The sequence below is a fragment of the Cervus elaphus genome, chromosome 18 (assembly GCF_910594005.1).
Source record: "Cervus elaphus chromosome 18, mCerEla1.1, whole genome shotgun sequence".
Lineage (NCBI taxonomy): Eukaryota > Metazoa > Chordata > Mammalia > Artiodactyla > Cervidae > Cervus > Cervus elaphus.
In genome coordinates this window covers 52019794-52046416 of record NC_057832.1, presented here as the reverse complement: position 1 = coordinate 52046416, position 26623 = coordinate 52019794, and the positions used below count along the sequence as shown (strand labels likewise).

The following is a 26623-nucleotide window of genomic DNA, read 5'->3' as shown; positions in this document are numbered from 1 at the left end:
GTCTCTTGGATCATGTGGGGTCTTTCATTTCAGCACATGGACTCTAGTTGCGGTGCATGGGCTCAGTCGTTGTGGCACACAGGCTCCGGGGTGTGTGGGCTCAGTAGCTGTGGTACCCAGGCCTAGTTGCTCCATGGCGTGTGGGATCCTGACTGTGAGTGGAACTCACGTCTCCTGCATTGCAATGTGGATTCTTCTTAAGCAGTGGACCACCATGGAAGTCCCTTCTGCTTTGAATTTAATAAAGACTTAGCAGAGTAAAACATTAATGGCAGACTCTTCATTATCTCTTGTTCTTTTTTTAGGCCTGATCAACCCCGAATAACCAAAGATGTAATTTGTTTTCATGCTGAAGATTTCTTAGAAGTAGTTCAACGAATGCAGTTAGATTTACATGAACCTCCACTGTCCCAGGTATATTTAAAACTATTATTATCCTCAATTTAATTTTTATTGTGGAAAAGGCTTACTGGTATTTTGTGTTTTGTTTTGTTTTAGTGTGTCCAGTGGGTTGATGATGCAAAACTTAATCAACTGAGGAGGGAAGGCATTCGCTATGCCAGGATTCAGCTATATGATAATGACATTTATTTTATTCCAAGGAATGTTGTTCATCAGTTCAAGACAGTTTCAGCGGTATGCAGTTTAGCATGGCATGTTCGGCTCAAGTTGTATCATTCACAGGAGGACACTGCTCAGAATACAGTTACTCATGAAACAGGCACATCACCAGATTCCACGTCATCAGTTCTTGGACCTCACACTGACAGCACGATTTGTGCTGTAAGCAAAACCTCCTTGGATTCTATTTTTTCAGACAAACTTCATTCTAAATATGAATTACAGCAGATTAAACATGAACCTGTTGCATCTGTAAGAATCAAGGAAGAACCTGTGAATGTTTATATTCCTGAAAAGACTGGAGGACCGAATAATATGGATAGCAAGAATGTTAAAGCAAAATTGGATCATGTTCAATTTACAGAATTTAAGATTGAAGTGGACTCTAAATTTGAAAATAGCAACAAAGATTTAAAGGAAGAATTGTGTCCTGGAAGTCTCATAAGTCTAGTTGATACAAGGCAACATAGTTCAACACATTCAAATCAAGAGAGAAAAGATGATGACGTTTTGTATTAAATTTGTACATACCATTTAAATTTTTTTTCCCTAAACTTAATAGTGTAATAAAGATTCATGAATTCTGAAAGCAAGCGGAGGACTTGCTCCCAAGTCTGTTACAAAATATAATTTAAGTAGCTTTGTAACATTCCTCAGTGCCTGTCCATAACTGTGAAGTAGCAAAGCACTTAGGGCCAGAAGCACTGTCAACACTGCAGGTTTAAACAAAGCAGTCTTTAAAAAAAATCCTTTGAGTTGGAGTTGTAGGTTTTAGAATAGAGCTGACATTACCATATATATATATATATATATTTTGTAATATGAGCCAGAATTCTTTTTTGACAATTAAGGCTTTTCCATAGAGTTTATTTATACCAGTTTTTTTCTTTTCCATTTTAAATGTGTCAGCACTGTAGTGTAAATAGCTTTTAAAAAATCTTTTTAGTGTGATTTATACTGAAATGTGAGCCACTTAATAAAGGTTCATAACAATAAACATGTTTTCTGTTGGGTCTGCCAAAAAACAAAAAACATTCATTTAAATCATTTATTTCATCTGTTATGTTTCTGCTGGTATATCAAGTGCTAATGGAGTGCAACTGTATGTATTCAAATCTAATTAATATTTAAGTTCCCCACACTGTGCAAGCATTTTTAAAACCAAGATTCAGTTATGAAAGCATATTTATGTGTGTGTGTATGTATGGGAATATATATATATATGTTACCATATTTTGCATAACTTCATAAATCGCTGAATGAGTATGTGAAACTTCCTATACTCCCTGGAATACATTTTAAAATATTTCAATGTTAAGAAAGCAGTTTAGGTAATAGAAAAATGTTATAAGTTTGGAGAGAAAAGGTATTTTAGTGGTATCTAACCCTTCTAACTAATGAAGTTATGTGGCCAGATTATATAGCCCTATTACGTGAATTTTCTTTGTAGTGTGTGGAATAAGAAGTGGAGAAAATTTTCTTATTAATCAGCACCTATACTGTATCTAATAGTAGCTGGGAAAAAAATGCTCAGTTACAGAAAGTTTAATTGCGTGCAGTTAAAATATTTTATTACATATTTCTTGAGTAACAGGAGAAAAAGATGGCAAATACAGCATATTAAAATAAGAGCAGTGACTTAACTGCCATATACAGAAGTATAATTAACAAAATAAAATTTGTTACTTGATCTTTCTAAGCATCCCTCTCCCTACCTTACTAAAGTAAACAACTTAGATTTTTTTTTCTTTGAAAAGAAGCTCTGGAAAACTGGCATAGGAAACAAGATTGCCAGTGCCTTGCCAAAGATGATTAAAACAAATCTCTTCAATGATGGACTTTAGCACTGTTTCAAATTGCTTTCATTATTGTAATAAAAGTCAAGCAAATGTCTCTAATGTTTGCTTTGATGTTAAGAACTCTACATTTGCAATTTATTTTCTTTAACTTGAATTTGGTATTTTTCTGGGCTCATGCTTTGGTTGATACTTTCAGCTGGAGTTCTCTGTGCTGCTGCCTTTTGAGCTTGTGTAGCTGTTCCCATTCAGTGGCTTCTATGCTGGCCCATAAAGCTGCTTTATCTCTCTGATGAGGGAGAAGCCACTTGAAGGCATTTCGCTAGAAATAATAAACTGTAGCAATGGTGTCATTTCTGACCTCCAATTTAAAAGGGCAGGCAAATATGATACAGAAATATCAATGGTTTGTAAGAAATCAATCTATTTGCAGCATATGAATTTTCATGGAGTAAGGAAAGTATAAATCATCAAAATGTAAATAGGGTTTTTGTTTTATAACTTTCTTATCTTGCTTCTCACTACCTTTATCTTCAATTTTAAGCTAAATTTATGTATTTATACCTACTTTGGGGAGAGACAGAAGTTTATAATAAACCAGTATTGAAAATTGAGAGAGAATGTGATTAAAATGTTTAGGTTTTTATTTTTTTAAGTGAAGGGTGGGATATTTAACATGGTTTGCTTTAGCTCCATTTTTCCAGTGTCACACACATAGATGCATGAGACCATACTGTAAGAAAATGTCTTTAGGATATCCCTCCAAAATATATGAGCCTTAAACTTTTAAAGACATACCTAAAACAACCAGAGTGGTTACTTTTTAAGTGTAGTTTCCTTTTTAACCTATTGTCAAACTTCTCCATATTTTGAAATTTTAATTGTGTTGTAAAATGCATACATCCCCGTAGAGGTGAAATACAAGCCAGTGAACCCAGATTTTCAAGATTCAGCCTTTACCTTGAGTCACGCTTATCTTTCTGTCTTACAGATTATAATTTTAAAATTCTCTCCAGATGCAACCTGAGAGCTTATTGGCTCCATTTGCTACATACAAATAATTCTTATTTCAATATTGTATTAAAAAGTTTTCCTAGCTAGTCCACTCCAGTTCTTTATCGGAACAAAACTTTTCTGTTATTATTGCCAATTTCTTGGACCAGAACAATAAAGCACATAAGATAGTTTCTATATGAACTTATACTATAGGGAATAAATGTTATTATGTAAATTATTAAATTGCTATACAGACCTTTACAAAAAAAAGCGAAACTAAGGTACCTTAGTGGTGTCTGCTACAGAGATTTTTTTTTTTTTCCTTCTTAATTATTTTTGGTCATATCCTCTTTGGTAAGTAATATATATTCCATACTCAGGTTAGCTATCAAAAGAATTAAGCATTTGTGATATTTGGTTGAAAACTTTTACTAAAGCCATATTTATTATCTTCTTTGTCGCTACAGCTATTGACCTTAAAGATTAGGTTGATCTAGCGCAGCACTGTGTGTGTGTGGTTGTGTGTGTGCGCATGCATGCATGCATGCATGTGTTATAAAGTTATTGGAAATACTGTTTTGTTTCCACATGTATTCATTTTTTTATCCATTCTGTAACTGGCGGCGGGGTGGTCATGGAAGGTAGGAAATACTTTATTTCTTGGGTTAAGTATTCAAGGTTATTTCATTAGTGTTCCTGAATGTAAAACAGGTTTTTCCTGAATACTTATGGCAGGTAAGATCATCTTTGTAAATAATAGATTAGCACTCTTTTGGTATATTTGGATTAATTATTTTTGGGGGTAATTTCATTGTCATGTAAAGCAAATATCAGTTTATTTTGCATTTAGCAAAGGTGCAGGATTTATTTTTGAAGTTGGAGAGGAATTTTCCTTGTCTTCCACCTTTCAATAAATACTAAAATTGATAATTGTGATAATTTAAATTTGTTTTGTAATTATTTTTTTATATTTGACATTTTATTTTCATCTTACCATATTTGAAGTTCTTGTTTATCTTCAACAGAAACCATAAGATCTTGAAAGTGATTCTAATCTGAAAACTGTTTTTTCTCTTAAAAACTATGAAACAGTTGACTTTTGTCAACAGAGAGAAGAAAAGTAAAGCTCACTTTAAAAAAGGTTGCTAAACTAGGAAGGTATGGGTGCCGGGGTGTAATGGTAAATTGCCTCCCTTCCCTCTAGATATGACTGTTTTTATCTTGAGGTGGAAAGGACAAAAGTGCCATTGTTTTCAAAATACTTTTAGCCTGGTAAAATGTTACTTGATGGGTTTTATATGTAGCTCATTCTTAATCTTCCTTCCTCTTGTTTAACTACTGTTGATACGTAAACAAAATTTTACTGGTTTTAGAATGTGCTATGAAAAAGTTATATTAGAATGTGCATAGAAAGAGTTTTGTTTGGTAAGATTGGGTTCTGACAGTATACCTCAAATAAGAAAGTTCTGAGGACAACTCAAGAGGGCTGTAAAATCCTATCTCTGTTCTGGCTTTTCTGTTCAACTCTTCATGTAACCCACTACATACTGCAGATGGGAGTGAGTTTTTTAGAATGTTAAGCACAAGGAACCTAAAAGCAGTGATGTCTTTCCTTTTTTAAGTTTACAGATGTAAACTCTCTACTGGGAGAACAGGGAAAGGAAGGGGAATACATCTTTCTAAAAATTTTGCATTTATCTTCCCTTCAGGACTTCAGACCCAAACAGGGAATGTGAATGACCTGAGAACAAAATGTAGGAAACTGGATTATGTTAACTAGAAATTAAAAGTAGAATTTGTACTACTTGTATGCTCTGTTACTATTCTCTACCTTCTCAGAACTGTACTATTAAAATATGAAACTCTGAAATTCAACACATTTTGAAGTTTAGATTTTATGCATTTATGTTTTTAAAATGTTGATTTTAAAATATTTTTATGTTTATTTGGCTGCCCCAGCTTTTAGTTGCAATCAGTCTTCATTGCAGGGCATGCAGGATCTTTTAGCTGTGGCATGTACGAATTGTTTTGTTTTTTGGTTTTTTTTTTTTTCAGTTGCAGACTGTGAACTCTTAGTTGCAGCATGTTGGATCTAGTTCCCTGACCAGGGATCAAACCTGGGGCCCCTGCATTGGGAATGTGGGGTCTTAGTCACTGGACCACCATGGGAGTCCCTAAAATGTTAAATCTTTACCCTTCCCTATAAAGTTCATTGCTTCTGTACTGCTGAATACTACTAAGTCTGCAGACTGAGAGGCAGGTCAACATACTTGCAAATATTTTACGTTAACAGTGTTTTAAAACTTTTAGACAGTTCAATCCCCACTCCACTCTGAAAAAATTTTTTTTAACATTTATTTATTTATTTGACTACATCGGTCTTAGTTGTGGTCAGTAGTTGTGGTGCACAGGCTTAGTTGCCCCAAGGCATGTGGGATCTTAGGTACCTGATCAGGGGCTGAACCCACGTCCTCTGCATTGCAAGGCAGATTCTCAACCACTGGAACAACAGGGAAATCCCGAAATTTTGTTTCTTAACTGAATTGATTGATTTTTATGTCAAAAATCTCGTCTGTCTAAAAAACAAAAACAAAAAAACCTTGAGTCTGACTTTATGCTCTTGTTCCCTCTGTCTTCCTAACAAAGTTCTTGGAAATCTGTCTGCTTCACTTCATCTCACTAAAATTTCATTTTAATTCTCAAATTTAATTGTTCAACCGAAGTGATTCTCCCAACTGTTGACTATCAAATCCAGTGACTCCAAGTCTTAATACTTCCATTTAACCCCTGTAACTCTTGTTATTGATCATTTACTCAGTAAAACTCTACATGACCTGTTGGGAGTTTTTCATTGTTTTTGGTTTCTTTGGATGGTGTCTTTTACCCATCCACTACTATTTAAGGCCCCTGGAGAAGGAAATGGCAACCCTCTGCAGTATTCTTGCATGGAGAAGCCCATGGACAGAGGAGCCTGATGGGCTACAGTCCATGGGGTTGCAAGAGTCAGACACGACTGAGCAACTAAACCACCACCACCACCATTTAAGGCAGTCTCTCTGATTCTTCCCTTTAGGTCTTTAGGTTATGTCCCTGAACTATCTTCATGACACCATGACTTCAGTCAGCCTTGGTTTCTTACTTAACCTCTAATGATCCATGCTATCAAATCTAAATTCTTCTCTTTACCCTTGCCCCCAAGAATTAGCTGTTTCATTCCCTCCTAATTTTGCTGTTGTATCACTCTACACAGTCATCTCATGGTAATCTGATTTCTGTATCTTTTCCTCTGTGTGCAGTTGACTCTTGGACAATACAGGTTTGAATTGCAAGGGTCCACTAATAACACGTTTTTCAACCTGTACCATATTCCTACACAACCTGTTACTGATTGAATCCAAGAATGTGGAACCTCGGATGTGGAGGGCCAGAGAGCCAACTGTAAATTATAGGTGGATTTGCCAGCATGGAGGTCAGTGCTCCAAACCGCACATTGTTCAAGGATCAGTTCTACAATGTATTGTTAAATATTTTCTTGTGTTGACCCCAAAAATGCCTATAATTTGTCTACTCCTCTTGTTATAGTAGATGTTCACAGTCATAGATCTTCATCTCATCTAGATTCTTAAAATAGCATAAACTGTTCTAGGCTGCCTGCAGTCCTCTGCCTCTACCCTTATTCCAACCTGTTACATTACCACCTGGTAATTAATGGCTTCACTAAAATATTTCAAGTTTGTTTCTAAAAGCAAAGTGTTCTTTTTATAAATACCATCAGTAAACATCTCTACTAAGGAAGTATCCTGTAGTTAAAATCTAGAAGATAATTTTCTGCAGTACTTACTGTTTATGTATTATTACATTAGTTTTGCTTTTCCTGACTTTAAGTATAATTTCATTTCTTAAAGTATATCCCAATTACTGAGACTGTGATACTGGCTTTTAAGAAGTTAAAATATATATCTAGTCTTCATCCCTGTTCCTTGCACAGGAATTGGACACCCTTGTAATTTCCCAAGTGATAACTGTGAATAAGGTGTCTTTTGAATTTATGTTAATGGGGAGACTTTTGGAAAGGTCCTAGGTTTGAGGCCAGTTGCCAAGGGAACCAACCTGGTGATTAGAGTTGAAACTGTCAGTCCCCTTCTCTCCCCCAGGGCTGGAGATGATTTCAATCACCAGTGGCTAATGATTTAATTAATCACACCTATGTAATCAAGCTTCCATAACATCCCAAAAGTACAGGGTTCAGAATGCTTCTAGGTTGGTCAACATGAGGAGATGGGGAAGAGGGGTGTGCACAGAGAGCATGGAAACTCTGCACCTCTTCCCCATACCTTGCCCTGTGAATCTCTTCCACCTGGCTGTTTCTGAGTTAATATCCTATAGTAAACTGGTGCTCTAGTAAGTGAAATGTTTCTCTGAGTTAACGTGAGTTGTTCTGGCAAATTAATCAAACTCGAGAGGGGCACGGGAACCTGCAGTCTAGAGCAGGTAGGTCAGAAGCAAGGTGACAACCTGAATTTGTGATTGGCATCTGACGTTGGGAGGGGAAGGAAAAGGTGCAGTCTTCTGAGACTGCTTATGGGATATGACTCTATCTTCTACCTCCACTAGTGTCGGAACTGAGTTAATTCTTGGTGGTGTGGGGAAAAAACAAAAATACCTGGTGTCCAGATCAGGGAGGCACACATCAATAATAAAGTTGCTTATTTAGTGTGGCAGTACACCAAAATTAAGAAAGAGGAGTTCTACTTTCTGGGACTCTTTCAGACACTTAAGATTGGTTGATCCTTACATGTAAACAAGTTGTTTATTGTGCTGCGTTTTACATACAATTCTTAACCTAAACCTCTTTCCCTTTTCTTGGAGACCAGCCCCACCTCTCCTGTTAGTAGTGTCATAAAAATTTCTAGTTTTGCTTATTTTATGGCCTATAGCTCAGGGGTCAGCAAACTACTTTGCCCATGGGCCATATCTAGACCACTACCTGCTTTTTGTATAGCCTGTAAGGCAAGAATGGTTTTAACAGTTTTAAATAGTTGAAACAAAAATCAAAAGAATATTTTGATATGTGGCAGTCATACAATGTTAAATTTCATTGTCCATGAACTTTTATTGGACCATAGCTAGGGTCTGTGACTGCTTTCTTATCATATGAGCTAAGCTGAATAGTTGTGACAAACCCATATGGCATACAAAAGGTTTAAGTATTTACTATACAGCCCTTTACAAAATAACTTTACTGACTCCTGGCCTAGCTGATTCTTTGCATGTAATGCTGTTCCTTTTCCTTTTCTCTATGAGAGATTATACTTAGTGATACTTTCACAAATACAGGTTTTCCTAAACTACAAAACCTTATCTGGTTTCTCAGACACAAAAGCTTTCTTCTACTTTGAATATACCCAATAATAGATTCCAGGGACAAATAGTTTAGATTTCTCATCTGAATTAGGAATAGCTAGTCAAGTCTTGGAACATTATGTTCCCCATATTAACTATCCTTCTTAATCCTATTTTTACATATCCAAAATACTAATATATACCAATTACAAGATAGAAAAACATTTGTAATCAGTTTTTTTTTTCATTTAACCTAGCTCTGTAGTTTCAAATGAAGAGTTAAGCAGTATTAATTTGTAGTGTTGTGTCTGAAACTTTGTCATGTTATCTGTCTACAAAGAAGAAAAGAGAGGAAAGTGAAGTCGCTCAGTCATGTCTGATTCTTGGCGACCCCTATGGACTGCAGCCTCCCAGGCTTTTCGGTCCATGGCATTTTCCAGGCAAGAGTACTGGAGTGGGTTAGCTATTTCCTTCTCCAGGGGATCTTCCTGACTTAGGGATCGAACCCGGGTCTTCTGCATTGCACGCAGACACACACTTAACCCTCTAAGCCACCCAGGAGAACTAGATCACAATGCTCTATTTAAGCAATCTTCTCAAGCTTCCTTGGTGGCTCAGATGGTAAACAATCTGCCTGCAACACAGGATTGATCCATGGGTCAGGAAGATCCCCCGGAGAAGGGAATGGCAGCCCAATCCAGTATTCTTGCCTGGACAATTCCATGGACAGAGGAGCCTGGCAGGCTACCATCCACGGGGTCACAAAGAGTCGGGTATGACTGAGCTGGTAACACACTCAAGTACTAGCAGCCAAAAATCATTTTCTTGTTAAATATTTTTAAAATGAACACAATACTACTTTAGAGACTCCCAAAGCTGAGAGGGCTGTATGGGGCAAAAACAATCACCCTGACCCTGCTTTAGGGTTGTAAGACACTTAAGACTCTGGAATTCTTTTAAGTACTGCCACCTATGTGCCTGTTAAGTCGCTTCCATGGGATTCTCCAGGCAAGAATACTGGAGTGAACTGCCATTTCCTTCTCCAGGGGATATTCCCTGACCCAGGGATCCAACCCTGCGTCTCTTGCAGCTCTTACCCTGCAGGCAGATTCTTCATGGCTGAGCCGCTGGGGAAGCCCTACTGCCACCTGTTTCACTGGGATTGGTAGGGGCATCTGGAATTTCCGAACCAAGACACCTGTAAGAAAGGGGAACTACCTCCCTGAGACCCCAGACCTACAGGCATAACCTGGACTGTCCTGACATAAATGGGATGGATGGTTCCCCTAACATTAGGAAGAGGCAACCTTCTGCTCAGTTTTTAATATGCTACTCTAATTTATTTGTTCCAAATGGAAAGCGAAGATAACAATGAAGGTAGCCTAGATAAAAACAAATGAAAAAAACTCAAAACTCTTAGATTCTTTTTGAATATAAACCTTAAGTGGCACCCCTAATTATTTCAGTAACTAGGTTTTATCCTTCATAATTGAGAAGCACAAATGACTATTTACGTTCATCATAATGGGGCCATGATATACTAAATGTCTATTCAAATATGTAGACTAAAGACTTTACTTAAAGGCTTTTACTTACTTTTACTTTTTTACGTTTACTTTACCTACTTTACTTTTACTTACTAAAGGCTTTTACTTACTTTAGTTTATGTTTACTTACTTTTAATATTGACCACATACTTAAAACAGATTATTCAAGAGTCAAGTAGAAACATAAGATCCAAAACAAACTTTATTCATATAGGACAATAAGGGTATTAATAACTCAAATACGGAATAATCAGGTTTTGGGTCAACTAGAAGTCACCAAGATTATTTTAATGGAAGCAGTATAAAATTACATTTGGTATTTTTCTCAGTTCTCTGGCATTCTTCAAGCTTGCAAAGATTCAGTACACTTTAATAATAGCTTGCTGATCAGCAATAAAATGATCTGATGTCCTTAGAAGTCAGTCTCTCACAAAAAAGACATTATATCCAAGCTCTATCAAAGCCCCAGCCAGCAAGGCCCATAAAGGAATGAAGACATAGGACAGATTCATGGTAGTAAACTGTTCCAGTTTAGCACAGAGTGCAAGACAGAAGGCTAATTTAAGTAACATTGCAATGAGGTACCAGGCTTTTTTTTTAATATTGTGTGATCCATGTCGAGGGTCAAAGCCAGACTTACATCGCCCAGCCATTTTCACAATCAGCATGACAAGAAGGATAGTATCAAATATCCAGACTGGAATAAATATGAGGAACCAGTTCCAAGGTGCCTTCTCATCCAGCTTCAACACCAACATGATCAAGAAGAGTAATGTGAAAAGCCAGGTGAGTAGTACTCTCTGAGCCAAGGACATTCTCATTTAAACAGTTTAAAGAAGCTGTTGCAGGGTCGAAAAAAGGAAAATATACCCTAAGAGAAGAAAAAAAAAAAAAAGTCAAGATCGTAAATTTTGGTACCAGAAAAAAAAATTATTTCTATTCCTGGTTTACAAAGCTGGCTCTTTCTCTCTCAGATTTCCTAATTTTGAAAACATTTTACCATCTCCCTTTCATAATCCATCAAATTTGTAGCCATCTTTGACAACATCACATCCATCATTCCATACAGCTGTGACAAAATACAATTTTTAGTATATCCACTGGGTATAAGTTCTATTCAAGATGTTTTAAAAACAGCCTGTTTCTCTTCATTGTTGTCACACAAATCCAGGCACTCAGGATCTTTTTCCTGTACCTCAGGGATGTTCTTAATTAACCTTTCTTTGTACATTTGCACACCTATTAATTTTCATTCAGTATCAAGGAATACTAAGAAAAAGCATTCAAAATCAAAGAAAGGGTGGTATAAAGCCAGGAGAGGAGTTTTAATAAGGAGGGAACAGTTAAAAAAAATTACAACATTAAGTAGAACTATGATTGTACAGAGGTCACTGGGCTAAGTAACATAGAACACATTGGTAACACTGGATTTTCACATAGCTAAATCTATGGGTCTAACATTTTTTAAATCAAATTTTCTCAAAGTTCTTATAAATACCTATTTTCTTAGTCTAAAACTATTTTTAGTAATACCCATTTTTTTGGTTTGTGGTATATAGCTTTTTTACTACTTGCTACCCAATAATCAAAACCACTTAAAAAACTTGTTTTGGGATTATTAGGTGCTAAATTGTCTAATAATTGGGGCTATTTCTTACAGTCCTATCCTGTCTTACTGATCGATGTCTGTTTTGCACTAGTACTGTATCACTGTTACTAGATAGGTTTTAGTATCTGGGAGGCCTCGTATCTATTTACTATTTTCTTCTCCAAAATATTTTGTTATTTGGCCCTTCCAGTTTTTCAAAATCACGAAATTTAAAAAACTTGGAATTTTGATAGGAATCCATCAATCTGTAATACTTAAGTATAAACACATTTAATCTTCACATACAGGTTTACAGTATGTTCCATATTTATTCAAGTTTTTATATCAGCCTTGTGACCATCTGGAAAAAGGGTAAACAGAATGGCAAGTCAGAAGCCAGGTTGCATGAAGTTGGGCGAGGAGCTAACAGAAGATAATGAAATGCAAACAGGTGACAACATTTTATTCCTTTGAAACAGTGGGAGAAGAGAAAATGAAAGATAAGACTTAAAATGAGGATGATGAAGGATCAAAAAGAAATTTTCAGTAAAGGAGAGAAATTATAAACAAAAGGAAATAAGCCACTGGGGAATGACAGACTGAGGATGAGAGAGGATACTAGATGGCAAGAGGAAAAGATAGGCAGGTAATGGGGAAGGTAACAAAAGTATGGGTGACAGGAGTAAAAATGCAGGAAGATAAAAAAATAAGGAAAAGGGGAGGAAACTGGCTAGATAAATGTCCTAGACTATCATCTTTAAATAATTATATTTTAAGACTAACTTTGATTGTTACATCTTTACTACTTTAAACAGTGGGTAGCTATCATGGTGCAAGAGTATGTATGTGTTTCATTTCAGTAATGATCTGAGTCTCCGAGCTCCCTTCTTTCCCTTACACTACCCATCTGCTTGCACTCAATTTGTTTACTTAGCTTGAAGATACTTCATACTGCAGTATGAAAAACAAGATGCTTTTGCTCTCAGGAAGGCATTTTCTAGTCTCCTTTCCTGGTCAGGGGCTGCCATAATGGGATGTGGAACCAAATTTGGAAGAAGAGATTGAGAGGTGTGTACTTATTAGTAACTACAGATGGGTTTCATACTGTAAATTGAATTTGCTCAATTCCAGTTTCCAATCCCTCTGGCTGTTTTTGTTAACTTTAAAAAGAAGTTTATGATAATACATTTGCTTAAACATCACTTCTATCAGCCAGCCATTAAATGAGTCAAGCTTTTTGTTTGTTTCCCCCACATAGGTCTGAGTAGTAACTCAATAAGAAGGGTGACTGCATTCGAAACAGGTGCTTTAAGGCTGGAGGTCAAAAGACTGCAAAAAAAAAAAAAACACAACCTTGTGGCTGCAAGTTTTTTTATGTGGGATGCAACAAAGTTTTGTGTGCACTTTCACTAAAAGCACGCTATTGATATTTAAATGATGCTTGAGGGATCATGGGTGCTGGGGTACAATGATGACATACAACTCCAATTTATTCATAAATCCCCATTAATTTATTATATTTGTTTCCTACTACTTCTCTTCTTTCTCTTTTAAGGAGGGCTGGGGAGCTGCATACTCCAAAAAATTTTGAAGTATTTTTCATTTGAGGTGATTATGTTTGCACCTGAAGACAGTTAAGTATATACCGCCTATCCGCCTAGCACCTGCGCTGCTCCTAAATGGAAATCTAAAGGGCCCTGCCCCCACACAGGTATCAGGCCCTGCCCCCACACAGGTACCACATCTCGGTATCAGGTGTGTGTGGACCCGATAACTTGTCCGTGGTGCTTGCCACACCATCTCCATTTCCCTTCTCTCGCGACTGGCAGTACACTTCCATATGAACTCGTCCTATCCCAAAGACAGTTTTGCTTAATGAGCCCACAACAAAGAATTCCTCCAGATAACGAGTCACTTTCAAAAGGTACCTACTTCAACAGCCTTGGCCAAACTGACCATCCTTCAAAGGAACAGCGTTCTGCTTACATTTACCTGGTTTTCGGGCCTACTTGTCTATAGAACTCCAGGGCGTTCCTAAGGGCGTTTCTAAACTATCCATACCCTTCAACTTCAAACGCCGACGGTGTGACAGCCGCGCCCTGTCCGAACTCCCCCCATTCTGCACTGTGGGCCCAGTACATTTTAGAGTTGAACGCATTTCTTGTACGATATGATCCACAATGCAAACAGAAGCCTGGTGCCAATCCGGTGTATTTGGGGCTGGAGGGTGAGGGGATGGGGGCGGCGACTAGGGAGGCAGACACAGGGTAGGTGGCGGGGGCAGAGTGCACTTCGGGGGATGCCGGCTCGTCGGAGCCCTGGACTCACCCGGCAGTTCCGCTGTCTGGAGAGCGGACAGGGGCTCGAAGATCAGGAAATTCGCCAGTTTGGATCCTTGGCCTTTTCCACACTTCTTCCCCCATTAAATCCAGAAGCCATCACATGATAGTCAAGAAAAAGAGACCTCAATTTCGCCGCTTCAAACGACCACAGTGCAGGCTCTCTCAGGTCTACCTCAGAGCCGCGCCCACATCCGGGGCAGGGTCTAACCGCCCTGGGCCTCTCCTATAGGTAGAGAGAACGCCAATCAGAGAGCGCAGAAGCTCCCTCCCCTGAATTAATTGGACTATTCAGCCGCCAGTGCAAACCAACCGACTTTTTCGTACAATCCGGTTTGTCAAAAAGATGGCTATCAAAGAAGGCACTGGGCCCGCCTCTTGACTGCTACGGGCTAGCAGGAAAGTCAGTCTAAGCAAAGCCGGGAGCATCCGTGGTCCCATTGGGCCTACAGATGCCAATTAGACTTTGTAGCGCTCGGCCCCGCCCCCGCGGGGCGCCCCGCCCCTCCTCTGGCTCTACCAGTCAGAGCGCGGAGACTGCAGGCTCCAGCGCAAAATCCTGCGGGAGAGGGGGTGGGGCGGTGGATCTGGAGGCGGCGCGCCCGCGGGCGGCTTCGTTGTGACTCCTCAGGCTCCCGCGGCAGCGGCGGCGCTCGCCTCGGTGTCTCCCGCGCGCACCCTAGCCGCCTCTAGCGGCGCGGCGCCCTTTCCTAAGGTAAGAGCCGGCATCACCTCCACGCTCGGGAGGGCCGTGTGGAGGTCGTTGGGTTCTGACATAAGCCGAAGATGAAGGTGGATGAGGGAGGAGAGCGGCGAGTGGGATGGAGGTGGGGGCTCTGGGGTCAACGCGGCGTCCTCCCGGCCCGTGACTTCGTCGGGCGGCCGCCGGCACCTGCGCTCCGGGATCCTATCACTTGGCCGGCGGCGGAGGCTCAGTTTCCCTCCTCCCGAACCCGGGCAGTTCTCGAGCGTGGATGGTGCCGGCCCGAGTCCCAGCGCCGCCTCTCGCCCCTCCCGCCCCTCCTCAAGGCCCCGCTCCTTCGCTTCCTTCCCGTGGCGTTCTGTTGGGGGCGCGTCGGGTCCGAGGGCGTGTGCGGCCAGCGGGTGGCCGAGTCCCGGCCGGAGGGGAACGGCCAGCTAGCGGCCGGAGGAGCGAGCTCGGAAGGAGGGGGCGACTCCGCACGCTGAGAGCCGGCTGGCGGGGGTCTCTGCCCTGCCCTCACTGAGGGCAGCAGTTTTCCGATTGCAGGACTGACCTCGGAGCGGGTGCTGAAATCCTTGGCGTGGGCCTTAAAGGGGTATTTCTTGTCTGGAAACAATGCCGCGGTCCATCGAAGTGCTTCACATTTTCTTATTTTTATCTGTCTCATGTTGACAGCCAGTGTTTTGGTATTGTTCCTTCAGGTCATGGCTTTCTAATGGAGCGCCTTGTAGTAGAACTTTGCAGAGTATTCTGTCGGTAATCTGATACCCTTTTAATTTTTAGCGTGGTCCCCCTCCCCCTCAAGAAAGGACCTGCTTTATAACAACATGTACTGAGTAGGGAATTACAGAATCTGGGACAATTTCTTAATCTCAGTATCTGTTGACATGTACCAAGTAATTTTAAAATTCGTGTGAATGTATTAAGTGTTTTGTCATTTACACTTGCTTACTTTGTTAATGGTATATCCTGCTTACTTTGAGGTTAGTCTGTTATTTGTGGTACTTTGATTTTATAGTTTTTGGTTAGCTTTAGCCAAATAGACTTGAAGATCTGACCCCCCCCGCCCCGTTTCAGATTGTGGCTGTAGCCTTCGTATTTGCTCTTGTTTCAAGGGGTTATGTATTTTTAAAAACCTTTTTCCCCCCAAACTGGGCTTTTTCATAGCTTTTTAAAGTTTCAAGGGGGAATTCTAAAAATTTGGAAATTACACACTTTAGCCTAAAGATCCATAAAAATAGCATAACAATATAAAATCCTAACTTTTTGGAGTAACCACTGCTCAGTTTAAGAGATGGCAGTGGATAGTCCCTGGCCGTTGCAGTGACTTATCCTCTAGATTCGAGAAATCTTGGAGGTGTGGGGAGAATGAGTTTTGCCTGAGACCAGAACACAGGTGGTTCGAGGAGCGTTTTCTTGTTGGGAAAATAGCAGCATGCCTCCCTCACAATTGAGTTGTCTGTGTGCATCCTAGGTAGTATTAAGTTAGGTGGTAATAAAGTGCCCGTGTTCTAATTTTCAAACTTTCTGGTAGGGCTTGAAAATGAGGTGAGCAAATAAAATGTACAATGGGGACACTCTTGCATGGTCAGGCTTCCAAGAATAAACTTTTTTTTTAGTCCAAACTGGCACTGGCCAGTTGGCTGTAAAAGTCAAGTAAGTGACCTGACCAATTTTTAAGCCATGAACCTTTTTGGCTAGTCCATTTCATTCAAAATTTCAAGGAATTTTTTTTTTTTTAAGTTTTTATTGGATATAGTTGATTTGCAATGTTGTTAGTTTCAGGTGTGCAGCAAAGTGAATCAGTTATACATATATCCACTCTTTTTTAGACGCTTTTCCCACATAGGCTATTATAAGTATTGAGTAGAGTTTCCCGTGCTATACTGTAAATCCTTATTATCTATTTTATATGTAGTAGTGTCTCTATGTCAGTCCCAATTTTCCAATTTATCCCTCCCCTTTACACCCAATAACCATAAGTTTGTTTTCTACATCTGTAACTATTTCTGTTCTGTATTTAAGTTCATCTGTACCGTTTTTAAATATTCCACAAAAAGTGATATTATGTGGTATTTGTTTTTCTCTGACTTCACTCAGTATGACGCTCTGTAGGTCCATCCATGTTGCTGCAAATGGAATTATTTATTTCTTTTTTTATGACTTGAGTAATACCAACATTTCAAGAATTTATAATGAAAAAGGATGTCCTAGACTGAGCTGAAGAAAATTTAGGGTAGCGTGTAGAAAAAAATGAAGATCAAAAAAAATAGTTCAGTTGCCTCTGTTTTACCTCATTTAATCATTATAATCCTAAGAGGTAGCTACAGTGATTACTGTCCTCCTATGAGTTAATGTAGTTAACACATGTGTTCAAGATTTCTCAGATAATAAGTTTAGAGGTGGAATTCACATCTAAGCGATCTAATTACAAAGCCTGTATTCCAGACTTGTGTTTTACCATCACAGTAAAAATGGCTTCATACAGATTTGGTTGAAGGCAACTAATCAGTGGAAAATAATGCTGCAGAACCATAAACTTAATATTCGGTAACACTTTGAGATCACTGTGTAGTAAGCACTGTTGACTATTGCTGGAATGTAAGGATGGAGTCCTTCCCTGTCTTTGAGGAACATCCCTTTAGTGAGAGAGAGAGATTAGAACAAATAATGGTAATACAATACAGTGTATATTGTACTATAAGAGAGTGCCATAGAGTCTGTGGTTTCATGGAAAGAGAATTGAGTCAAAGTTCCGACCAGCATTTGAATTCCTGTTTTGCTTTGTGACCTGGAACATGATCTCAAATTTCGTTCATCTTTAGTTTCCTTATCTGTTAAGTGGAAAGACTAATACTTCAAAGGGGAGTATTAATATTAAGCAAAATATGTAAAGTACTGGTTTATTGGTATGTGGATGAATAAAGTCCTGAATGAAGAATAAGAAACAAATAAATTGAACAGAGTTGAGATGGGCTGGAGGTTTACCAGGGCGCTATCTCTGGAGCCTTAAAAGGTGACTGATGACTTTTATTAGTGGGGAGGGGGGGCGTCATCACAGACAGAACTCACAGAGCAGGAGGCAGGGTCTCAGAGGAGGAATATGGATTGTTGAGAGAATGGCAAGTAATTGTGGCTCTGTATGCAAAGTATTTGCGAAGGCTAAATTTAAATGGTAATTGTGTAGAAATGTTGCTGGGCAAATTTAGTAGTTAGAAATTATATACTTTATAAGAATATCTCAAGAGTGTGAATTGTTACATTTTTATTTAATATTTGCTTTTTAATACTTACTAAAACTGATTTCCAAATGTGTTGAGACAAGCAACTATTTCATTATTTCATTACGATATTTCATCCTAACCAGTAAAAGAAGACTAAGGCAGCTGTGCCTATTCAAGGGAAGTCTTTTGGGATTATTTTAAAAAGAAAAATAATCTTGAGAATTCCGTGGATGTCCAGTGGTATATTTCCACTGCAGGAGGTGCGTGTTGGATCCCTAGTTGGAAACTAAGATTCTGTAGGATGTGGGGTGCCACCAAACAAATTAAAGTAAAATAGTCTTAATTAAGTGATTGCCTTTCCTTAACCTGACCTACCCCGTTGCCATGTAGAGTCCATATTGCACATTACCCTTGGCATATATGTTACCATCTTTTCTGACCCAAAAATTGAGATGTTTAAATTGACAGACAGAATGTTTTAAATTGAGACTGTCCTTGAAAACCTGAGAAAAAGTCCCATGCTTATGTCTTCCCCTCAGGAGAGCACAGAACCATAAATACTCACATTGGATTTATAAATGTGGATCACTTGATAACCAAAATCACATGACTAAGTTGAAAATACCAAATGACATTTAGGAAAGCTCCCTTTTTAGTCCAACTTGTTAAGTGTCATGTAGATGCGTAAATGACACAAAATAATAGAGGTGAGCTTTTGGATGAAAAAAATTGCTTCCTAAAACAGGTAATTTTAGAAGACTAGGAAAGAAAATATGTTGGACTTCATTTTGAACAGAAACCGGGGCAGGAAATGGCTGTGGCTGAACCACTACCTGATAATAATCATAACATGATTAAATTTGACATTTAATGAGAGGAAGTAAAGGAGAAAAGGTGCACTGTATGCAGCTTTCCAGTTTTAGAAACAGTAGGGAAAGGGGCTTTAAAAGTGATCTACAGAAGTTGTGGAGACATGTAGTAGGCACACTTGTTGCATGGATGAAATCACCTTGGTTAGGCATTCAGCAAAAGGCAGCAAAAATATTATGAAAGTTATGTGTCACAAGTTTTAGTGCACTACAGATCTAGGTTCAAGTTTCAGGTCTGCAGTCCACCAGTTGTCTTAATTTTTGGCTGATTATGCAATCTTTTTCAGGTTTAGCTTTATTTAATCATAAAATGGAGATACTTTGCAAAATTTTGAAAATTAGGTGAACGAATATATGTGAAGCACTTGATACATGGCCTGGCTTATAAGACTTGCCAAAAAAAAAGTTGCTGCAATTCAACCAAGTTGAAAAGGTGTACTTTAAAAGAAAAAAATACGATTCTTGGGATTTCCCTGGTGGTCCAATGGCTAGGACTCTGAAGTCCCAAAGTAAGGGTCTCAAGTTCAATCTCTGGTCAGGGAAGTAGATCCCACATGCCCAAGTAGATCCTGCGTACTGCAACGAAGAGTTAGCACAGCCAAATAAAATAATAAAAATAAATATTAAAAATGTACAAAAAAATACAGTTCTCAAGTAGAGTCAGGAAAGCCAGAAAATGGCAAACAGTGAAAACTTTAAAAGGAGCAAATGATGTTACATAGGTAATAAGCAGAATTCAGTAAAGAATTGAATGATTACAGCCACATACAACAAAAAAGGGAAAAGGTAGGGAGAGAGCTTCACATTCCCTAATTTTTTCCTGAAGGAAGTAGGAGAGACTCGTTAAACCAGATAGAGCAAATAAATAGGGTGGGCTTCCCAGGTATCTCAGTAAGAACCCACCTGCTAATGCAGAAACTGCAGGACATGTGGGTTTGATCCCTGAGTTGGGAAGATCCCCTGGAGGAGAAAATGCCAACCCACTTCAGTGTTCTTACCTAGAGAATCCCAGGGACAGAGGAGCCTGGAGGCCTACAGTCCATGGGACCACAAGGAATTGGACAAGACTGAGCAGTTGAGTACACACACAGAGTCTGCCTTTTGGCCTCTGAGTGTGTAAGTGTACCATTGTTGTTGCTCAGTTGTTCAGTCATGTCCGACTCTTTGCGAGCCACTGAACTGCACACCAGGCTTCCCTGTCCTTCACCATATCCCAGAGCTTGCTCAAGCTCTTGTCCATTGAGTCAATGATGCCATCCAACCATCTCGTCCTCTGTCGTCCCCTTCTCCTCCTGCTTTCAGTCTTTCCCACATCAGGGTCTTTTCAAATGAGTCAGTTTTTTTTTTTTTTAATTTTCCCTCTTAATTTTTTTTCCATTTATTTTTATTAGTTGGAGGCTAATTACTTTACAATATTGTAGTGGTTTTTGCCATACATTGACATGAATCAGCCATGGATTTACACGTGTTCCCCATCCTGATCCCCCCTCCCACCTCCCTCCCCATCCCATCCCTCTGGCTCTCCCCAGTGCACCAGCCCTAAGCACTTGTCTCATGCATCCAACCTGGGCTGGTGATCTGTTTCACCCTAGATAATATAGATGTTTCAATGCTGTTCTCTCAGAACATCCCACCCTCGCCTTCTCCCACAGAGTCCCAAAGTCTGTTCTGTACATCTGTGTCTCTTTTTCTGTTTTGCATATAGGGTTATCGTTACTATCTTTGTAAATTCCATATATATGTGTTAGTATACTGTATTGGTCTTCATCTTTCTGGCTTACTTCACTCTGTATAATGGGCTCCAGTTTCATCCACCTCATTAGAACTGATTCAAATGTATTCTTTTTAACGGCTGAGTAATATTCCACGGTGTATATGTACCACAGCTTCCTTATCCATTCGTCTGCTGATGGGCATCTAGGTTGCTTCCATGTCCTGGCTATTATAAACAGTGCTGCGATGAACATTGGGGTGCACGTGTCTCTTTCAGATCTGGTTTCCTCAGTGTGTATGCCCAGGAGTGGTATTGCTGGGTCATATGGCAGTTCTATTTCCAGTTTTTTAAGGAATCTCCACACTGTTCTCCATAGTGGCTGTACTAGTTTGCATTCCCACCAACAGTGTAAGAGGGTTCCCTTTTCTCCACACCCTCTCCAGCATTTATTGCTTGTAGACTTTTGGATAGCAGCCATTCTGACTGGCGTGTAATGGTACCTCATTGAGATTTTGATTTGCATTTCTCTGTTAATGAGTGATGTTGAGCATCTTTTCATGTGTTTGTTAGCCATCTGTATGTCTTCTTTGGAGAAATGTCTGTTTAGATCTTTGGCCCATTTTTTGATTGGGTCATTTATTTTTCTGGAATTGAGCTGCAGGAGTTGCTTGTATATTTTTGAGATTAATCCTTTGTCTGTTTCTTCATTTGCTGTTATTTTCTCCCATTCTAAAAATATGGAACGCTTCACGAATTTGCATGTCATCCTTGCACAGGGGCCATGCTAATCTTCTCTGTATTGTTCCAATTTTAGTATATGTGCTGCCGAAACGAGCACTCAAATGAGTCACTTCTTTGCATCAGGTGGCCCAAGTATTGGAGCTTCAGCATCAGTCCTTCTAGTGAATATTTAGGACTGATTTCCTTGAGCATTGACTGGTTTGATTTTCTTGCAGTACGGGGGACCCTCAAGAGTCTTCTCCACACCACAGTTCAAGAGCATCAATTCTGTGGTGCTCAGCCTTCTTTATAGTTCAACTCTCACATCCATACGTGATTACCGGAAAAACCATAGCTTTGACTAGATGGACCTTTGTCAGCAAAATAATGTCTCTGCTTTATGTCTCTGCTTTTTCATATGCTATTCAGGTTGGTCATAGCTTTTCTTCCAAGGAGTAAGCATCTTTTAAATTTCATGGCTGTAGTCACCATCTGCAGTGATTTTGGAGCCCAAGAAAATTAAGTCTGTCACTCTTTCCATTGTGTGCTTGCCTGTTTGTGATGGGACTGGATACCATGATCTTTGTTTTTTGAATGTTGAGCTTTAAGCCAGCTTTTTCATTCTCCTCTTTCACCTTCATCAAGAGGATCTTTAGTTTCTCTTCACTTTCTGCCGTAAGTGTGGTGTCATCTGCATATCTGAGGTTATTGATATTTCTCTCAGCAATCTTGATTCCAGCTTGTGCTTCATCCAGCCTGGCATTTCACATGATACACTCTGCGTATAAGTTAAATAAGCAGGGTGGCAGTATACAGTCTTGTCATACTCCTTTCCCGATTTGGAACCAATCTGTTGTCCCATGTCCATTTCTGTTGCTTCTTGACTTGCATACAGGTTTCTCAGGAGACAGGTAAGGTGGTCTGGTATTCCCATCTCTTTAAGAATTTTCCAATTTGTTGTCATCCACACAGTCAAAGGCTTTAGCATAGTCAGTGAAGCAGAAGTAGATATTCTTGTGGAATTCTCTTGCTTTTTCTATGATCCAGTGGATGTTGGCAATTTAATCTCTGGTTCCTCTGCCTTTTCTAAATCAACTTGAACATCTGGAAGTTTTTGGTTCATGTATTGTTGAAGCCTAGCTTGGAGAGTTTTGTGCGTTACTTTGCTAGCATGTGAAATGAATGCAATTGTGTGGTAGTTTGTACATTCTCTGGCATTGCCTTTCTTTGTGCTTGGAATGAAAACTGACCTTTTCCAGTCCTGTGGCCACTGCTGAGTTTTCCAAATTTGCTGGCATATTGAGTGCAGCACTTTCACAGCATCATCTTGTAGAATTTGAAATAGTTTAGCTGGAATCCCATCACCTCCACTAGCTTTGTTCGTAGTGATGCTTCCTAAGGCCAACTTGACTTAGCAATCCCAAGATGCCTGGCTGTATGTTAGTGATCTCGCTGTCGTAAATGTGCCATCTGTTGAATAAACGTATCATCTTTTCTCCTCTTGTATTGCCTATTCTAGTGAATGGTTCTTCTAATGTTCAAGCCGGGAATCATGGAATACCCTTACTCTTTTATTCCCCATACGTTTCATGTCCAATCAGTCACTGCATCTGGTTATTCTCTCTACTAGTTATCTATTTTATTAATGCCCTGTTTCAACACCTACTCTGAGTTAATAAAAGTGCTTGTTGCCACTGACTTACTTCATGTCCTCATCGTTTCATTATTGTCTCTAATCTCTTTACCTTTTTTTTTTTTTTGTGACCTTGAGGCATTCAGGATCTTAGTTCTCTGACCAGGGATCAAACCTGGGCCCCCTGCAGTAGAAGTGCAGAGTCTTAGCCACTGAACCATCAAGGAAGTCCCAGGTCTGTTTGATTTTAATTTAGCCTCATATTAACCAATTCTCTACACAGTTTCCTTCCAGAATGATTTTACTAACTACTAACATAACCATATCAAAATTCTATCTGTAATGCTTATACACGATAGTTAATAAATACCTGATCTCTCCATGTATTGATATCTTAAACTTAAGATGAATTTAAATGGCTGGCATACTCATATCTGGAGTTTTCTTTATGGGAAAGATTTTAGCTTCAAATTCTATTTATTTAATTTATTATTTCTTTTTATTTCTTTTTGAGTAAGCATCAGTCATTTGTATCTTTAAAGGAATTTGTTTATTTAATCTCAATTGTTAAATTCAGGGGCATACATGTTCATAACATTCCTTTTTTTTTTTTATAACATTCCTTTATTATCTTTTTAATATCTCTAAGGTCTGTAGTAATGTCTTCTTTCTCATTCCTGACTGTTAATTTGTGTATTTTCTCACTTTTTTTCCTGTTCAGTCTGGCTACAGATTTGTCTGTTTTGTTGATATTCTCAAAGAGCCAGGTTTTTGTTGTTTTTAAAATTGATTTTGTTTTCAGTTTCAGTGATTTCTGTTATTTCCATTTTGTTGTTTGCTTTGTATTTTATTAGCTTTTGATTTGTTAGAATCTTAAAATGTAAACTTATTCTGTTGTTGTCTTCTAATATAAATGTTTAATGCTAGAAAATTCCCCTCTAAATAGTAATTGGACTGCATCTCACAAATGTTGATATTCATGTTTTTATTTTTGTTCAATTCAAAAATCCATGTTGATTTTGTTTGTGATTTCTTCATTGAACCTGTTGGTTATTTAAAGGTACGTACACAAGTTTCCCAATATTGAGGTATTTTTCAGATGTTGACTTCTGATTTAATTTCACTGTGGTCAGAGAACATACATGGCATGATTTGAGTCATTTAAAATTTATTGAGACTTGTTTTATAGCACAGAGTATCATCTCTCTTGGTAAATGATTCATGTGTGCTTGAAAAGAATGTTGGGTGGAGTGTTCTATAAATACTAGTCAGATGAAGTTGACTGACAAAATTTTCAAGCCTTTTGTATCTTTACATATATTTTGTCTCCTTGTTCTCTCCATTTTTGAGAGAAGGGTGTTGAAATCTCTGACTGTAATTGTGGCCTTGCCAATTTCTCCTTGTAGTTTGATCAGTTTGGCTTCATATATTGGTAGTTTGAAGTTCTGTTACTCGATACATGCATATTTAGGGTCGTTATCTTTTGGTGAACTGGATCGTTTTGTCATTGTGAAATGGACCTTTGGTAATATGCTTTTCTCTGAAGTCTACTTTGTTTGTATTGCCACTCTAGCTTTGTTTTGAGTAGTGTTAGTGTTATTTCTCTTTTTCTATTTGAAAACTTTTTACCTATTTGTATTTAAGCTGGATTTCTGGTACATGGCATATAGTTGGACCTTGCCTTTTCTTTTCTGTCTTTCTAATCCAGCTTTCTAATCTCTGCTCTTGATTTAGACCATTTACATTTAATGTGATTGTTTTGTTGGGTTTAAATCTTCCTTCTTGGTATGTGTTTCTTATTTGTTACATCTGTTCTTTGTTCCTTTTTTTCTTTGCCTTCTTTTGTATTTGAGTATTTTTATGATACTCAACAAATATTTTATTGGGGAATTAATTCTCTAGCTTTTTTTTTTTTTAATTTTACTGCTTGTTTGTAGTGGCTATATACATCTTTAGCTTATCACATCTACTTTGAGTAAAACACCACTTTTCATTTCATATAAGTGCCTTGTAACAGCATGCTTCCATTTTCTCTTTTCAGCTTGTGTGCTATTGTCATACATTCTGGTTTTACATTTGTTAAAAATTCCACAATGTATTTCTGTTTTCACCTTTACATAGTCAGCTGTCTTTTAGGGGGATTGGTGGCTCAGATGGTAAAGAATCCACCTGCAATGCTGGAGACCTGGGCTTGATCCCTGGGTTGGGAAGATTCCCTGGAGGAGGGCGTGGCAACCCACTTGAGTATTCTTGCCTGGAGAATCCCTATGGACAGAGGATCCTGGTGGACTGCAGCCCATGGGGTCACAAAGAGTTGGACATGACTGACCAATTAAGTACAGTGAACTTTTTTTTTTAAAATCTCTTACATTTACCCACATATTTACCATTTTCAGGGCCCTTCTTTCCTTTGGAATTCTTTTTCCATCTGGTATTTTCCTTTTTCCTGAAGTACTTACTTTAGTATTTATTGTAATGGTTGTAATGCTGTATTACTGATGAAATTTTTTTCAGCTTTTTATGTCTGAAAAAATACTTTTTTGAAATATATATTTGCCAAGTATAGAAATTTAGATCAACACCTTTTTTTTTTTTTTTCTTTTTTTCCCAGGAGTATAACGATACTGCACCCCTGTCATCTCATTGCATTTTTCCAGTGTGAAATCTACTGTTATCCTTACTTCACTACACTGAAAATGTTTTTTTTCCTCTGGCTGCTTTCAAGATCTCTTTTATCATTTGTTTTATGCACTTGTAGTAAGATGTGTCTAGGTGTTTTATGTTTCTTAGGCTTGGGGTTTGTTGAACTTCTTGGTTTGAAGCTTTACCATTTTTATCAAATGTAGAAGAAATTTGTCCATTATTTCTTCAGATATTTTTTCTTTGTTTCTTTATTCTTCTCATTCTGGTACTCTAGTTATTCATATATTATGCTTCTTGATAATATCCCACAGCCAACTGATGCTCTCTTCCTTTTTTTTTTTTTCTCTCCTTATTTCAACTTGGACAATATCTCTTGCTATGTCCTCAAGATTACTAATCTTTTCACTTTCTGATTTACTATTATCTCATTCAGTGTATTTTTCTTTTTAATTTTTTTTTATTTTTGGCCACACTGGGTCTTTGCTGCCATGTTGGGCTTTTCTCTAGTTGCAGCAAGCAGCGGCTGCTCTTTATTTGGAGTTTGTGGGCTTCTCACTGTGGTGGGGTCACTTGTGCAGCATGGTTTCTAGGCCTTGGGGGCCTCAGTAGTTGCAGCTCCCAGGCTCTAGAGCACAGGCTGAATATTGTGGAGCACAGACTTACTTGCTTCACAGCATTTGGGATCTCCCTGGATCAGGGATTGAACCTGAGTCTTCTGTGTCGGCCAGTGGATTCTTTACCACTGAAGCACCACCGAAGCCCCATGGTATTTTTCTTAATAGACATTTTCGTTTCTAGAAGTTTGATTTGACTCAAACAACATTTTAAATGTTGTTCCTTTATATGTTCAGGCTTTCTTCTCCTTTCTTGAATACAGTTGATCTTCA

The 26623-nt window shown here is 38.6% G+C and overlaps 3 protein-coding genes and 2 non-coding genes across 8 annotated transcripts in view; 2 read left to right on the top strand and 3 right to left on the bottom strand.

Moving 5' to 3' along the window:
* Window positions 1-4358, top strand: part of RSBN1L (round spermatid basic protein 1 like) — a 79741-nt gene extending 75383 nt beyond the window's left edge. The window contains exons 7-8 of the mRNA XM_043871958.1: window positions 306-414; window positions 499-4358. Of these exons, the coding sequence (XP_043727893.1) occupies window positions 306-414; window positions 499-1140 (751 nt within the window). The 3' untranslated portion in view covers window positions 1141-4358. The remainder of the gene's footprint in view (window positions 1-305; window positions 415-498) is intronic.
* Window positions 4359-10487: 6129 nt separating this feature from the next.
* On the bottom strand, window positions 10488-14431 carry TMEM60 (transmembrane protein 60). The gene is made up of 2 exons (XM_043873279.1): window positions 14220-14431; window positions 10488-11174 (listed from the first exon to the last, which is right to left on the bottom strand). The coding sequence occupies exon 2, from the start codon at window positions 11122-11124 to the stop codon at window positions 10723-10725; it is 402 nt and encodes a 133-aa protein (XP_043729214.1). The 5' UTR covers window positions 11125-11174; window positions 14220-14431; the 3' UTR covers window positions 10488-10722.
* Window positions 14432-14745: 314 nt separating this feature from the next.
* PHTF2 (putative homeodomain transcription factor 2) overlaps window positions 14746-26623 on the top strand; it is a 125172-nt gene continuing 113294 nt past the window's right edge. For 2 of the 4 annotated variants that reach the window (XM_043871637.1, XM_043871636.1), the window contains exon 1: window positions 14746-14945. The gene's annotated coding sequence lies outside the window, so the exon portion shown is untranslated. The remainder of the gene's footprint in view (window positions 14946-26623) is intronic. The other 2 variants (XM_043871635.1, XM_043871633.1) reach the window with 1 other exon arrangement.
* On the bottom strand, window positions 21472-21578 carry LOC122674928. The gene has a single exon (XR_006335092.1). It is a non-coding gene; the product is annotated as a U6 spliceosomal RNA (small nuclear RNA).
* TRNAR-UCU lies at window positions 23248-23320 on the bottom strand. Its single transcript has one exon. It is a non-coding gene; the product is annotated as a tRNA-Arg (tRNA).